This window comes from Sinocyclocheilus anshuiensis, unplaced genomic scaffold (assembly GCF_001515605.1).
Source record: "Sinocyclocheilus anshuiensis isolate Anshui unplaced genomic scaffold, SAMN03320099.WGS_v1.1 scaffold117, whole genome shotgun sequence".
Lineage (NCBI taxonomy): Eukaryota > Metazoa > Chordata > Actinopteri > Cypriniformes > Cyprinidae > Sinocyclocheilus > Sinocyclocheilus anshuiensis.
In genome coordinates, this window is record NW_015536624.1 from 1,606,586 (window position 1) to 1,620,856 (window position 14,271).

Consider the following 14,271-nt stretch of genomic DNA (forward strand, 5'->3'; position numbering starts at 1 on the left):
GACATGGAAATACAAAAAAAGTTAATTCTATCTAATTCTATTAATAGACATGAATTTAACGCGGATGAAAACGAGGCTGTGAGGGAAAGAATTGCAGTGCGTTTAATGGATTGGACTGCTGTTTAACAATTTACCAGTCCAGCTGAAAAAACGTCTTTCCAACAAAACAAAACTCATAACCCTTTAGTATACAAAAACTATGTTTTGAAAGTTGTGAGTTGGAGAAAACTACAGGATCTAGGATTTTTATACAGTGCGTGCCATTGTAAATACTATAAATCTGTCCCTCACAGCCTCATTTTCATCTGTTAAAATTCAATATGGCGTCTAACCTGATTTGCAGTGGTTCTCAACAATAATTCAACTTAGCTGAATTGCTAAAAACATACAATAAAGAGGTAAACTGAAATAATCTTTTTAACTAATCTCTGGAATCTAGTTTCTGTTAGGGGGGAGCTTTGTCATAGTTACAGCTGAAATACCTTACCTTATATTGGGAACCTTTGAATATCATGTTGGATAATGGGAGGCCTTTGAGTCAAAAAGGTTGAGAACCACTGGTTTATAAAACAAGACAACCCCTCTTTACTGTGGTAAAGACATTGTATTGCACAACCTGCTGTATATAATTTTTATAATCTACAGCTGTATATAATCTATTTCATAAATATTTTGGAGATATAGTACTGACTATTATCCGTGTACTATCGTCCTCTTACATTTTGTGAAGTTACTATACAGTTATGAGTGCCCCCTGGAAGAATTTAGAGCCAGAACATACCAAAGAGTACCATAGTATGTTTAGAATTACCATCCCATACCACCAGATTATTGTCTGTAAGGAACACAAAACAAAGGTACAAGGTGCCATAATGTGTTGTACATTTAACATAGTAGTATCACATAAACACCATGGTACCATTACAGTACTTTTTTGTAACCACTATCCTCCTCAGTTATTAAACATAGCAGTAGACTTCATGACAAAGGAAATTCTGATTTGCCTGATGGAAAAATTCAAAAATGTGTTTGTCATGTTGTTTGTTTGTTTTTTTATGCTGTCATTTGACCTTTTGACGCGGATGCAGTCAGTGCCAGTAATAATAAAGCCCAAAGTATACTTTGCACAGTCGAACGCTCAGCCTTTCAAAGCCATTTAGAGTGCGCGCGCGCATGCGCGATATTGATCCCAGTGTCGCTTTACCTATCCAAACGTTTTGAGTGATAAAAATGTCTTTGTATTTGTTAGTCGCTGGTGTATTTTAATCCCCTCAGACAATCAATTGTCAATGCAGAAGTCTATATTGTTTTTGTTGTCGTAGTTTGTTACTGTTCTCATTCCATTTCTTTTCCGACTGCGAAACAACGGGCCGAACCAGTATTGCCACCTTGTGGACAACCTATTTAGTGCAAAAAAAAACAATTCAAAGCGCATGTGCAAGCTGTGCGTACATTGTACGCGGCATTGGAAAATCAAGCTGTGCACGATGTTCGTGTTACGCCACTGTACGCATGCTCTAGCGTACATGTAAAAACCACAGTATTTGGGCTTACTTCCTGTTGGTGATGATGATAACAATAGTGAGAATGACGGTCACTATTGCCACCATGCTCATAATAAAAGCTTTGCACAGTGGCATTCGCAGTACGGTCATCAGTAGGGACCTCTCTCTACCCCCGTCTCTGCCCCGCTGACCCTCCAAGCCCGCTGGGTTCCCGACATCCAGAGTCTGGCTGACGGTTTGCGTTAGGGCCGGGGCAGAGCTGGGCACTCTCTTCACCTGCAGTTTGCCTTTGTTGCGGTTGAAGCGGATGCTGTAGACGTGCTGCATGGCGGCTGGAAGGTAAGACAGCACCGTGGAGTCATTTGCTAGCTTGGGAAGACCCAAGTCGGGTAACGGGGTGTATGCGCGGCACAGAGGGCACTGGATGGTGTCGGGTTGGGTGGACTTCACGTTCATCCGTGCAAGACACTCCAGGCAGAAGGTGTGCTTGCATTGGAGTACCTTAGGGGTGTTGAAGACATTGTTGAACTGGCAGAAACAGATGGCGCATTCCAGATCGGGGGCCTCAACGTTGTCATCCACAGGTTTGTAGGGGTCATGGAGGGAGTTCGGGTCAGACTCCATGACAAAGGGAGGAGGTGAGGGAAAGGGAAGTCAACGGGCATCTTCAAGATCCATGGCGATGTGGCAAGTCTGAAGAAGTGCAAGAACAGTTCAGTTTCATGAGTTATAGACTGTTTTTTTCTACCACCACCAATAAAAACTGTCATTGTACACAATAAATATTGTTGGCTTTGTGACAGATTTCTTATGCTCCTCTATTGTAAGTCATCCTTGGACTGTATTGGATAAAATAAAATAATTTATAAATTATTTATTTATAATAAATATAATATATAAACATAATAAATTATTTGATAAAAAAAATCAAAATACCTGGTTTAGTACACAATACATATGGCTGATCTTTTTGTTTATGTTCCTTTATTGCAAGCTGCTTTGGATTAAAAGATTCTGCTAAATTTATTAAAAAAAAAAATTGTTTTTTAATTAAAAAAATTAAAACACCTGACTTTGTTCATAATAGAATATTGTTGGCTCTTATAATTGCTCATGTTCCTCTAAAATAAAATAAGATATAATAAGATGTAAGATAAATAATATAAAAGATAAATAAAATCCTGTGATGGTCTGGTCATCTACTGAGGGTGTTTCCCTTTAAAATTAAAATTAAATAAAATAATAAATAATAAAACCTGGCTTTTTACAAAATGAATATTGTTGTCTTTGGATAAAAGCATGTGCTAAATAAAATAAATCTGTAAACCTGTGATGGTCTGGCCATTCGTTGAGAGAGTTTCTCTACCTTCAACAAATTTATTTTGGAGAATGGATGGATGGATGAAAAAGAAAATCAAAAGAAAAAGAAAAAAATGGATTTGGATTCGCTATGTGTCGAATTTCACATATCCTGCTTTGGATAAAAGTATCTGCTAAATGCATGAATGGAAATGTCAAAACAATACAATAAAATAACATTGTGAGACTTATGAGCCCTGTATATGGTCATCATGTGTTTTGGATGTTGGTGTGCACCAATATTTTTAACTAGCTTGGCTTGCAAGACTTGCTTTTTCAACCAGCTTGTTCAAAGAGCAAATTTTGAACAAGATGCTTGACTTCAGGTTGCTCGGGATGGACTGTCCTTATCCCCTCACTATAACTTAGCTATCAGTGAATGAAGTACGACTAGTAAACAGACTTGTTTGTCGTTCTGCCCACGCACTAGATCTATTCGCATGAACAGATTTGCCTTGGAAATGCTTAGAGGCTTCCATCAAAGAACGGCCCAAAACTATGCAAAACAGCAGAAGGGTGTCCCATTACTGACACCCATGATGCAGACAGAAAGGATTGGGTTGATTCATTAGAGGTCCATCAGATGACCTTTGGTTTGGCCTCAACTGATCATAGTTTACATTTATGATGGCAGTACAGTCAAATAAGATGCGTGTAAATGACGCTAATGGCTTTAGCATTTAACTGCAATGTTTCTTAGTCTACGAACACCTGTAATTGTATTTTTCTTTTTTTTAAATGGATTTGAGTTGCTTCACAGTGTAAAATGCAAATGGGACGCTGAGAATTTATTACCTTACATTTACCTACATCCTATTTTTCAAGTGTTGAGAGATGCATAACACATTTAGATTTCCAAACCCGTCTTGGTCTCAAAGCCTTCTTCTTTTAATGGCATAATCCCATTTAACCACATTGGTTTTCAACTGGAGATTCATAAACTATTGGATTTGTGCTGTACATTTTGCTCGATTATAATCAAGTCAAGCAAAATATCCCATTAAAGTCATTATTGTTCTAAGTCACTCTTCCACTTCTACTTGGTATAAAGACAATACAGTCACATAATGTATAGATCCACAGTTACTCACTCATCTCAAGACGTCTCTTCTCTTACCCCGTCAGATGAGGCAGGTGTCCTGGACGTTGAGGCTGTAGTTTGCGTCTTTGTTGCCTTTTGGAGAGAATGAGATGTTAGTGTCTTTTCTCAGTGCCGTCTCTCTCTCTCTCTCTTTGTACATCTACCACGCATTTCCTGACATGTTTTACATAGAAAAACAAAAACACCAAGAGTCACTCCACCACTTTCTTTCTTTTTTAGTTTCTCTCTACCTCTGTGTTGTAAAGAATGGCAGCATTTGAATACTGGAGCAGCAAGCAGGAGGAAATGCACAGTGAGTAGTCAAATAGAGCTGCCAGGCAGATCGGCAGTGTAAACTCTACAATCCTGACCTGAAAGAGAGAGAACCGAAGAGGGAATAGAGAATACATACCTGAGCAGAAGAGAAGACCGTGAGCCAAAAGCCTTCTATCTTTACTTCACCAAGTTACTGTGACAGTACCATGCTGATATATATATATATATACACACATTATGTTTGCCATCTAGAAATTCTGCTTAAAATAAAATTATAAATACATTTTGGTAGTTCTGTTAATATAAACATGTTCTTATAATTTTAAGGCGTTATTAAACGTAACACTTTACCAATACCAACAGGGAAAACTTTTGGTTTTGTTCAAACGTTCTTCATACTCTTATTCATAAACAACAAAAATCAAGCTGCACGTTTTATTTCACAGATGTTTCCATTTCCTGCTGTGACTGCATGCAAAAAGAGCCAAAAAAAGGTGTTAAATTCATTGAACTGAAATCATTTATTTACGCAACGTGCAAATACATAAACATTTCCTTCAAATTGATAACTCCACACCTCAGCATTTACATAATAGTCAAATAAGCACATCAGTGTAACCTTCATATCTTTCCGTACCATTAAAACAACATTACATAATACATGTATGTCCTTGCTGGGTTTGGTCATCAATATTCTGTTGATGTTATATAGTGGCGGCAAAAAGTATTTCAACACTTTAAAATGTGTGTCTTGTCATTGCATTACAGAGCAAAATGTAGTATCGAAGCAAGCCGTTGACAAATGCTAAATATCATGATGATACACTCTAAAAATTGCTGGGTTAAATAGAACCCAGTGCTGGGTAAAATAGGGACAAACCCAGCAATTGGGCTGTTTTGACCCAGCGGTTGGGTTACTACCCAGAAGGTTGGGTTAAACATTTAACCCAACCGCTGGGTCAAAACAGCCCAATTGCTGGGTTTGTCCCTATATTACCCAGCACTGGGTTGTATTTAACCCAGCATTTTTTAGAGTGTAGTCAATCTGATTAACTAGACCTGTATAAATGTGAGGAGAACTGGCTTCATACATTCAAATGACCAAAACACCAGCCGATTCAAAGACACTAAGCAAAAATAATAAAATGATTCAATTTTTTTTTATAATACATTAAATGTAAACAAAATAAAATCCATACAATAAAACATGAATAAATATAATAAAAACATAAACAATTAAAATACATACTGTAAAAATAAAATAAAATGCAGTTCGTATTGAGAAAAGCACTAGCAGCATTTGCTTGATATTTTGTGGTCTAATGCAATGACATTCAGGCAGTTTTAAGTGTGACTTAAGTGTACAAATACTTTTTTGGGGTCGATGTATATTTATGCAGAAAGACATAAAACAAACAAATACTCTTTGGTTGGTATATTTGTGAAAAAACAGTTTCAAAACATTAAATGTTCTCATTACGTGTCAAATCAACATTGCCATGTTGGCAAGACAGTATTTTCTGAAAAAAAGCTGCAATCTTCTTTTTTATTCTAGAACTATAGTCCTAATAATAAAGAAATATATATATATATATATTAAAAACAACAATGACAGAAAGCACATTGCATGACTGATTTTCACTGACTTCCCCATCGTCTGATCATCTGTTGCAGGGAAAATATTGAGATCTGCTGTTTATGTATTGAATTCTCTAAGCATCCTCTCCCTCTCCTCAGGGTCTCTCCGTGTGTGAAACACAAGACCAGGCTGTTTACATAAATGTTTGAATGTGTTTATGTGTGTGTCTGTAAACTCTAGCAGCTTCTATGTGAAAAATGATTCAGCTTTCCATGTTGCCAAACCTGGAGTCTGTGTGAATGTAACTGTCAGTGTGTGTGTGTGTGTGTGTGTGTGTGCGTGCAGGGGAGAGAAAGAGACTGAGATTTGACATCTATGTGCTTTCTGCATGAATGATTTTGACCCATTAGCAATTACTTAATGAAAAGTGCAAATAAAAGGTCTCCAACAGGAGTGTAAAAAGTACAGGGAAATTATACTCGAGGTAGAGTACAGGTATGTTTTTTCCTCTAAATTTTACACACAAAGAGTCCACATTTAATTGTCGTTAAGCATTAGATACCAAAAATAAACATTATTTTTTAGCTTAAGAAATAGATTGTCCCATTAAATTAACATTAATATTCGATGCACAAAATTTGTTAACTTTTTACTCACAGTTTTTCCATTTTAATTACTCAAGACAAATGCTCAACACACATTAAAGTTAGCCCAAACTTTTTATCTAAAGTCAAGTTTGCACATCTTATCTTGGTCTTCGGTATAATGGTGGTTATAATCCAAGAGGTTTAATCAAATTCTTCACAATGTTAAATGTTATTGTGGCCACTTATTTTTCAGAGTTAAATGGATTTGGCAGTTTTAAATATTCAAATAAAAGTTAAGCAAAATTATTTGACTGGCTTGTTAGTTCAGCAAGCCTATATATATATATATAACACACACACACACACACTCATGTTGTGTTTCCATGTTTTATGGGGACATTCCATAGGCGTAAGGGTTTTTATACTGTACAAACTGTATGTGCTATTGCCCTACACCAACCCTACCCCTAAACCTACCCCTCACAGGAAACTTTGTGCATTTTTACTTTCTCTAAGATAATTTTTTAACTGTTTTAAACCATGGTGCCTTTTTATATATATATATTTTGAAATTGCAGGGACTAATAGTAGTATAATGAAGCATAAATGTTCTAAAATAATACATTAACATACAGTATATTTAAGTACAATTACTCCAGTACTTTACACTCCTGGCTTCCAAAAACTTATTCAAGCATATTCAGCAACCAAGCAGAAGTTGAGCGGCATTTTATTGCCTATGTCAGTTTACACAGTAACACACACACACACACACACACACACACACACAACACACACACACACACACACAGACAGACAGACAGACAGACAGACAGACAGACACAGACAGAGAGAGAGAGAAAAAAAACAGCACCCATCTTATCTCCGATTATTTTTAACCCTGAATTAAGCCATATTTGGAAAATGCCATATTGTAAATCATTTCTACAGGCAGGGAGTTTCATAGCCACTCAGTCTCATCTTTAGGTAAGTTAATTATGTTTTTACACCCTTTAATGGTTTGTGTATTCAGACGATCATACACTACATGGTCAAAAATATGTGGACAATGTTGGAACATTTAGACACATTTAGACAACTTATGCTCCTATTAGCAATAGGCCAACCTGTTAAAGAAATAGTTCACCCAAAAATGAAAATCTGCTGAAACTTTACTCCCCCTCAGGCCATCCAAGATGCAGATGAGTTTGTTTCTTCATCATAACAGATTAAGAGAAATTCAGAATTACATCACTTGCTCAGCAATGGATCCTCTGCAGTGAATGGGTGCCGTCCAAACATCTGATAAAAACAAACACGCAGCTTTTTATTTCCCAAGACATTAACTGAGGGTCTGGAGTGGTTTTTATGAGCTCTCATTTTGACGGCACCCATTCACTGCAGAGGATCCACTGGTGAGTGTTCCCATGAAGAAACAAACTCATTTACATCTTGGATGGCTTTAGGGGAGTACATTTTCAGCAAATTGTCATTTTTGATAAGTATAAGGTGTCCACATATAGTACTTTGGAAATGCAGTGTGCATTCTCATTTCCAGGAGTTCCAGTTATTAAATTTGTTCATTTTAACTCATCAGTTTGATTTTCCAGGCGGTCCAGATGGACTTCAGAAGCGAGCCACTTCAGTGAGGCTGGGCACTGCTCCCTGATCTAGATGCAGCTGGTGCAGTCCTGTGTTAAAACTGGCACACAGGAGACTGCTGGAGTCACATGGAGCCAGAGACACCAAAGGCCCTGAACCGTCCACCGTTAACGTGTACAAACATGCTGAAGAGAGAATATGGAGGAGACCAGAGTCAAACCATGAATATTTTAAGCAGATGTGACTCTTTTTTCCATGATTATACTAGCTTGACATGTTTAGCAAAAGATGTTTGTTTCAGAAAGCATGACACGCGTGAAAGAAAATGTGAAAGAGTGTCAAGTGTTGCTTATGACATTGTCATTTAAAGGAGAATTGTGTCATTTGCATTTAAATTCCACATATCATCAAAACCTGGCAAAAATTTATTTAATTTCACAGTAAATCACAGCTCTTAAATAATGGTTATCTAAGTGTATGTATCTAAAATGGATTTTAAAAACACTTTAAATTCTACTCACAGAAAAAAATGTATGCAGTCTTTATGCACATTAAATTATTTTATTTAATGAAAAATACTGTGGTAACAGTAATATTGTGTAATATTATTGTTATTTTAAATAAGCTGTTTTCTGTTTTAATATATTTTGAAATGTAATTTATTTCTGTGATGCACAGCTGAATTTTCAGCATCATTACTCCAGTCTTCAGTGTCACATGATCCTTCAGAAATCATTCTAATGTGCTGATTCACTGCTTAACAAACATTTCTTATTATCATCAATGTTGAAAACATTTGTGCCAAAAAGGAAATTTTCAGGATTATTTTATTTGAAATATAAATCTTCTGTATGTCTTTACTGTCATTTATGATCAATGTAATGCATCATTGCTGAAGAAAAGTATTAATTTCCTTCATAAATAAAGAAATAACTTGCTTACTGGATCAAATAAAATGTATATTCAATTAAAAGTATGTCAGCTAGAGGAGTAAGCTTCCCCAGATGAGTTTGGCTCCTCACAAAGTTTCTTTTTCTCTTACCTAAACATCTCAAGTTTTCTGACTTGACTTTCATAAACAGGAAGCTGGCCTATTAACCCATGAGCCAGCTGGCCAATTCACTTGTTTATGTTTGGAAACATAATACAAGTGTATGTGTGTGTGTTACCTGCAGTGTTCTGATCCCATATTTTTACTGAGCTGTCATACGACGATGACGCCACGAGGGCAGGACATCCGGGACAGGGAGGCACAAACACGCAGCATGCCGTGGTCTGCAGGTGTCCTCTGTATTCAGCCACCTTACAGCCGGGCTGCCTGAGGTCCCACAGCTACACACAATCATAAACACACAGACGTTTGAATTCATGCACATGGCGAACTGTGTCCTGGCAGTATCCGTACACACACTCACCGTGGCTTCACAACCCTGACCACCAAAGCCATTGCTGGACGACAGCAGGTGGTAACAGTTGGAGCTGATGTCACAGTGTGTCTGGATATACTGCTTTGCCGGAAATGTGTTAATGACCTGCCAGGTACGGCTATCCCACACCCTGAGACACACACCAACACACAAATCAAAAACATTAATATAGCGCTTTTAATAAAATGCATTGTTTCAAGGCAGCTTTACAGAAATCATGATGTTAACAATGCTTGCATTATCTTAACATTTTCATGCCTTACGGTCACATTTAGCAAATGGGCATCACTTGTTCACCTCTGCAGTGAATGGGTGCCGTCAGAATGAGAGTCCAAACAGCTGATAATGACATCATCACAATAATCCACACCACTCCAGTCCATCAATTAACATCTGGTGACATGAAAAACTGCATGTTTGAAAGAAACAAGATGTTTTTAACTTCATATCGCTGCTTTCGTCTAAAATACGAGTCCTCTATCCGTAATATTGCTTTCTCCAATGGAAAAAGTCGTCTCGACTGAATCAGGAGCGAAATATGTTCTGATCAAGCACTATTTACAAGTGAAAACAGACTAAAATAGTTCTAAACAAATATGTGGGTGGATTTTTAGATGTGAGAGGACAACAGGGGATGGACTTTTTTCTACTGGAGGAAGCATTATTATGGATTATGGAGTATTCTGGCCGGAAGCAGCGATATAAAGTTAAAACTAAAGATATTTTTTCTTATAAACATGCAGCTTTTCATTTCACAAGATGTTAATTGATGGACTGGAGTGGTGTGGTGGATTACTTGTTGATTATTGGTATTGTCTTTCTGACGGCACCCATTCACTGCAGAGGATCCATTGGTGAGCATGTGATGTTACATTTTTCCAAATCTGTTCTAAGAAACAAACATGATGGATTGAAGGCGAGTACATATTCAGCAAATTATAATTTTTGGGTGAACTATTCCTTGAAATTTTATTTAATGGACCTAAGCTGACATGAACTTACAATAAACAGTTGTATTTTAATAACCAACCTTAACAAAGATTAAAAAAAGTACTGTAACAAATGAATTGCTTATTGGTTAATGCATTAACTAACATTAACTAATGGGACCTTATTGTGAAACGACAAAGATATATCTAACTTTATCTAACTATATATGTGACCCTGGAGCACAAAACCAGTTTTAAGTCACTGGGGTATATTTGTAGCAATAGCCAAAAATACATAGTATGAGCTTACACAATCATGTAGCTTATTTGTTTAACAAATATTTCCAGAGAAATGCATCTCTGCAAACAATAACTGTTCACCAACACAACAGACCATATGACATATCAGCGATCTGACCTGATAGTTTTGTCTTCTGAGGTTTGGACAATAGACGTGCTTCCTGGTACCCAGCACAGATGAGTTACCTGAAACAGGACAGCACATGCTCATATTCAGGGACTATTAACACATACACTAGAATGTTAGAAGTCAATTTCTGAAGACAGCCTTTCTAACCAGGTTACGTGAGATGGTGTTTTTCTGCAGACATTCTCCGGACTCAATGTCCCAGAGGCGCATGGAGTTATCACGAGAGCCCGTGCACAGCTTTGAGCCATCTACAAAATGAATAAAACCACATTACTGGAAGGCGTTCGAGATTTTGTGGTCATAGCATGTTATTGTTTGAGGGTTTGTTCACCTGGACCTACCGCTACCCCGTTAACTACGAGCTCATTGCCACAAAACTCCTGGACGGGTTCAGTATCTCGACCCAAATCCCACATCAGCACCGTCTTATCACGGGACGCACTGAAGATCAAGGAACTTCCTTTAAAACAGCATAACTAAAGGAAACCAGAGAGATTTAAATACACACAGTACATAAAACACACTTATTCATTGAGGCATCTCTATGTTTACGAAATAATTAAGCAATATTTGTTTTATTCATTTTTTTCTCCACTAATGAAAATTGTTCCAAAATAAATCCAAGCTTTGCCTTTACCTTTGTAATCTCTCTGCTGTGGCCCTGGAATGATTTGCACTGTTTTCCAGCTCTCCAGTCATAGACAACAACAGCCTGACCAAAAAACAGTGACACAAATCATATTAAAATGCACATAATGTCAATCAATGAAAAATATATTATATATTATAACTATCATTGCCTGTTGATTTAAAGCCTTAAATGTGGAATGTGGAATTTCTGTGCCAATAGTGGCAACAATCTGAAATACAAAATTAACTAGATTTTTACATGCTTCTTAATGTTACACAAGCATTGCTATGCAATTGCTAAGATGTTCAAAGTGGTTTTAGCATGTGCTGTTGCTATGGGTTTCTTTAAAAAAAAAAAAAGAAAGAAAGAACAAAAAAATGTACTGACCCCCAAACTTTTAAATAGTAGTGTATATTGTAACACAAAATTTTGAATAAACACTGTTCTTTTGAACTTTTGATTTATCAAAAAATCCTGAAAAAAGTATCACAGGTCCCAAAAAAATATTAAGCAGCACAACAGTTTCAACACTGATAATAAATCAGCATATTATTATGATTTCTGAAGGATCATGTGACACTGAAGACTGGAGTAATGATGCTGAAAATTCAACTTTGCATCCCAGAAATAAATTACATTTTAAAGTATTTTAAAATAGAGAAACTTTATTTTAAATTTCGATAACATTTCACAAAATTATTATTTTTTTTGTATTTTTGATCAAATAAATGCAGCCTTGATGAGCATAAGAAACTACTTTAAAAACATTAAAAATCTTACTGATCCCAAACATTTGAACAGCAGTGTATACGTTTTGTTTTAATTTTAGAACTTCAACTTAAACTTGACATTTTTCAACTAACATTTATACATTACTTATTGAATTAGTCTGTATTTTCATATTTTAAGTTTTTCATTTCATAATTTTAGTTTACATTTTAGTAGTTAGATATGCTTTGTAATTTTTGTTACTTTGTTTATATACTGTATACACACACACACACACATTTCTATTCCTATTTCTATTGTTTCAGTTTTAATTTTAGCACTTCAGCTTAAACTCATTTGAGTTAAGGAAACAATTTCCAATTTTCATTGTTTTTCATCAAGTTTTTCAACTAACATTTATACTTTATTTTAACTAACAAAAATGACTTTAGATAGTTTTAGTTAACCCTTTGACATCCAACACTCCCAACACTAAATTAATCTCCAAACCTCCCTCCTATTCAATGCTTCTCTAGCTCACCTGGTCATGCCCTCCTGACACACACAGGTCAGAGGTCAGGCTGACGACACAGTTGACGGCATCTGTGTGAGCGGGTTCATACTGCACTACCTGGTCACCTGAATGTTTCGCTGCACAGTTTTCTAACTTTACTGGGTAACACCAATTTCTTTAAAGAAAAACAAATGATAAAATGCTGTGCAATGCCACAATTCAATCAGCTTTACCCACTTTATGAATGAGTTTTTATGAATTTATGAACACAGTAACCAAGGTGGGTAGAGCTCAGCAAAGGGTCAATCATTTTTGCAATTCCATTAATTCCACACTTAACCCTTTGACATCCAACACTCCCAACACTAAATTAATCTCCAAACCTCCCTCCTATTCAATGCTTCTCTAGCTCACCTGGTCATGCCCTCCTGACACACACAGGTCAGAGGTCAGGCTGACGACACAGTTGACGGCATCTGTGTGAGCGGGTTCATACTGCACTACCTGGTGCACAGGTGCAAGCTCCGGCCCCTCTTTGGCCCTGTCAACAATACAGCCTCAATAATCACAAATCCACCACAACCAAAACATCATTACTCATCATATCTCACTTGTAAAGGTCCGAGCGCCGCCGAAACTTGCTCTGTAGTTTCCCCATGCCTGTATGGGCGTCTAATCACCTGATATCAGGAGGTCTCACTCATCTCTCCACAGCACAGGCCATCTTCAAACTCTTTTGGGATCTGTAAGAATTACACAGTTGATGAAGACGTCAAGTCCCTGGCAACCTCACAAGGGAGCTATTACCTGCCAAGAACAGATGCTGATGTTGTGTCTCTAGCATAAGCTGGTAATCAGTTATGTATCGGGTTCAGTTATGTATGGACACAGCTTGCTTCTGAGAGCTCCAGGAAGACAGGGAGGGCGACCTGAATCCTATTAAGTGCATTAGTGCCTCATCGCATTAGGTAACAAGATGCAATATGGCAATATTTGGCCAAACCAATATCTCCATCACCTGCAATAAACCTTCAGATATGAAAAAGCTATTCAGAGAGAGAGAGAGAGACAGAGAGAGAGAGAGAGTACCGGTGCAGAAGGCATTGCTCTGTTGAAAGTAAATCAGCAAGAACTGCACGACAAGCATGCAGCATCGCTTTTAATCCATGCATCTGCTATTAAACTACACGATACACTTCTAGACGCGCATTAAATGCACCAAAACAAAACTTACCGTCCCAAGCCTTAAGACGCTTAGCCGGATATCGCTGTCAGTGTGATTGTGAAGGGCTCGCATGTGTGCGTGTTATGGCGGAGCTTGTTGAAAGTACGTGAACGAAGGATTTATCGCGCATCGTGATCCGTTTCGGCGGTAAATCTTCCGCGACTCCTCGAGTTCATCTTCTCCACGAGAGACGCTTTCGCTGTTACCAGGCGCACGGAGGTCACGTGAGCGCACAGGAGGCGGGGCGTCAGGTCACATGGATTTTCTAAACAAAAGGACCACTTGATAAATTTAGCAAAGCAAACAAAAATAAACAGTAAACACAACTAAATTAAGCTAAACAAATTAAATTAAATTATATCATTAAAATCCAAATTATTTACATTTGTACAGATATACATCAGTTTATGCATAGGTT

The 14,271-nt window shown here is 37.2% G+C and overlaps 2 protein-coding genes across 8 annotated transcripts; both read right to left on the reverse strand.

Moving 5' to 3' along the window:
* Nucleotides 1-1,241: 1,241 nt before the first annotated feature.
* Nucleotides 1,242-4,087, reverse strand: LOC107653145 (RING finger protein 183-like). Of its 2 annotated transcripts, none has more exons than XM_016439793.1 (2): nt 3,982-4,087; nt 1,242-2,198 (listed from the first exon to the last, which is right to left on the reverse strand). In XM_016439793.1, exon 2 carries the CDS (start codon nt 2,127-2,129, stop codon nt 1,551-1,553), a length of 579 nt encoding a protein of 192 aa, XP_016295279.1. In that variant the 5' UTR covers nt 2,130-2,198; nt 3,982-4,087; the 3' UTR covers nt 1,242-1,550. The 2 variants fall into 2 exon arrangements, with proteins under 2 accessions (XP_016295279.1, XP_016295283.1); XM_016439797.1 differs by having other exon boundaries at nt 3,956-4,087.
* Nucleotides 4,088-7,969: 3,882 nt separating this feature from the next.
* LOC107653158 (WD repeat-containing protein 31-like) lies at nt 7,970-14,088 on the reverse strand. Of its 6 annotated transcripts, none has more exons than XM_016439833.1 (12): nt 13,863-14,088; nt 13,647-13,657; nt 13,436-13,564; nt 13,240-13,371; nt 13,043-13,169; nt 11,413-11,487; nt 11,107-11,251; nt 10,923-11,023; nt 10,764-10,831; nt 9,405-9,546; nt 9,159-9,321; nt 7,970-8,174 (listed from the first exon to the last, which is right to left on the reverse strand). In XM_016439833.1, the coding sequence occupies exons 4-12, from the start codon at nt 13,284-13,286 to the stop codon at nt 8,014-8,016; spliced, it is 1,029 nt and encodes a 342-aa protein (XP_016295319.1). In that variant the 5' UTR covers nt 13,287-13,371; nt 13,436-13,564; nt 13,647-13,657; nt 13,863-14,088; the 3' UTR covers nt 7,970-8,013. The 6 variants fall into 6 exon arrangements, with proteins under 6 accessions (XP_016295319.1, XP_016295300.1, XP_016295328.1 ...); XM_016439814.1 differs by adding an exon at nt 12,656-12,745 and having other exon boundaries at nt 13,133-13,169; nt 13,436-13,657; XM_016439842.1 differs by lacking the exon at nt 13,647-13,657.
* Nucleotides 14,089-14,271: the final 183 nt, after the last annotated feature.

Bases quoted from the DNA above. Each gene is read 5' to 3' on its own strand.
- LOC107653145 (XM_016439793.1), bottom strand. From the start codon at position 2,129: ATGGAGTCTGACCCGAACTCCCTCCATGACCCCTACAAACCTGTGGAT.
- LOC107653158 (XM_016439850.1), bottom strand. From the start codon at position 13,286: ATGGGGAAACTACAGAGCAAGTTTCGGCGGCGCTCGGACCTTTACAA. The intron at 11,252-11,412 runs GTAAAGGCAAAG...GGTTTCCTTTAG, and splicing joins ACAGCAGAGAGATTACAAAG to TTATGCTGTTTTAAAGGAAG. The intron at 11,024-11,106 runs GTGAACAAACCC...TTCATTTTGTAG, and splicing joins CGGGGTAGCGGTAGGTCCAG to ATGGCTCAAAGCTGTGCACG.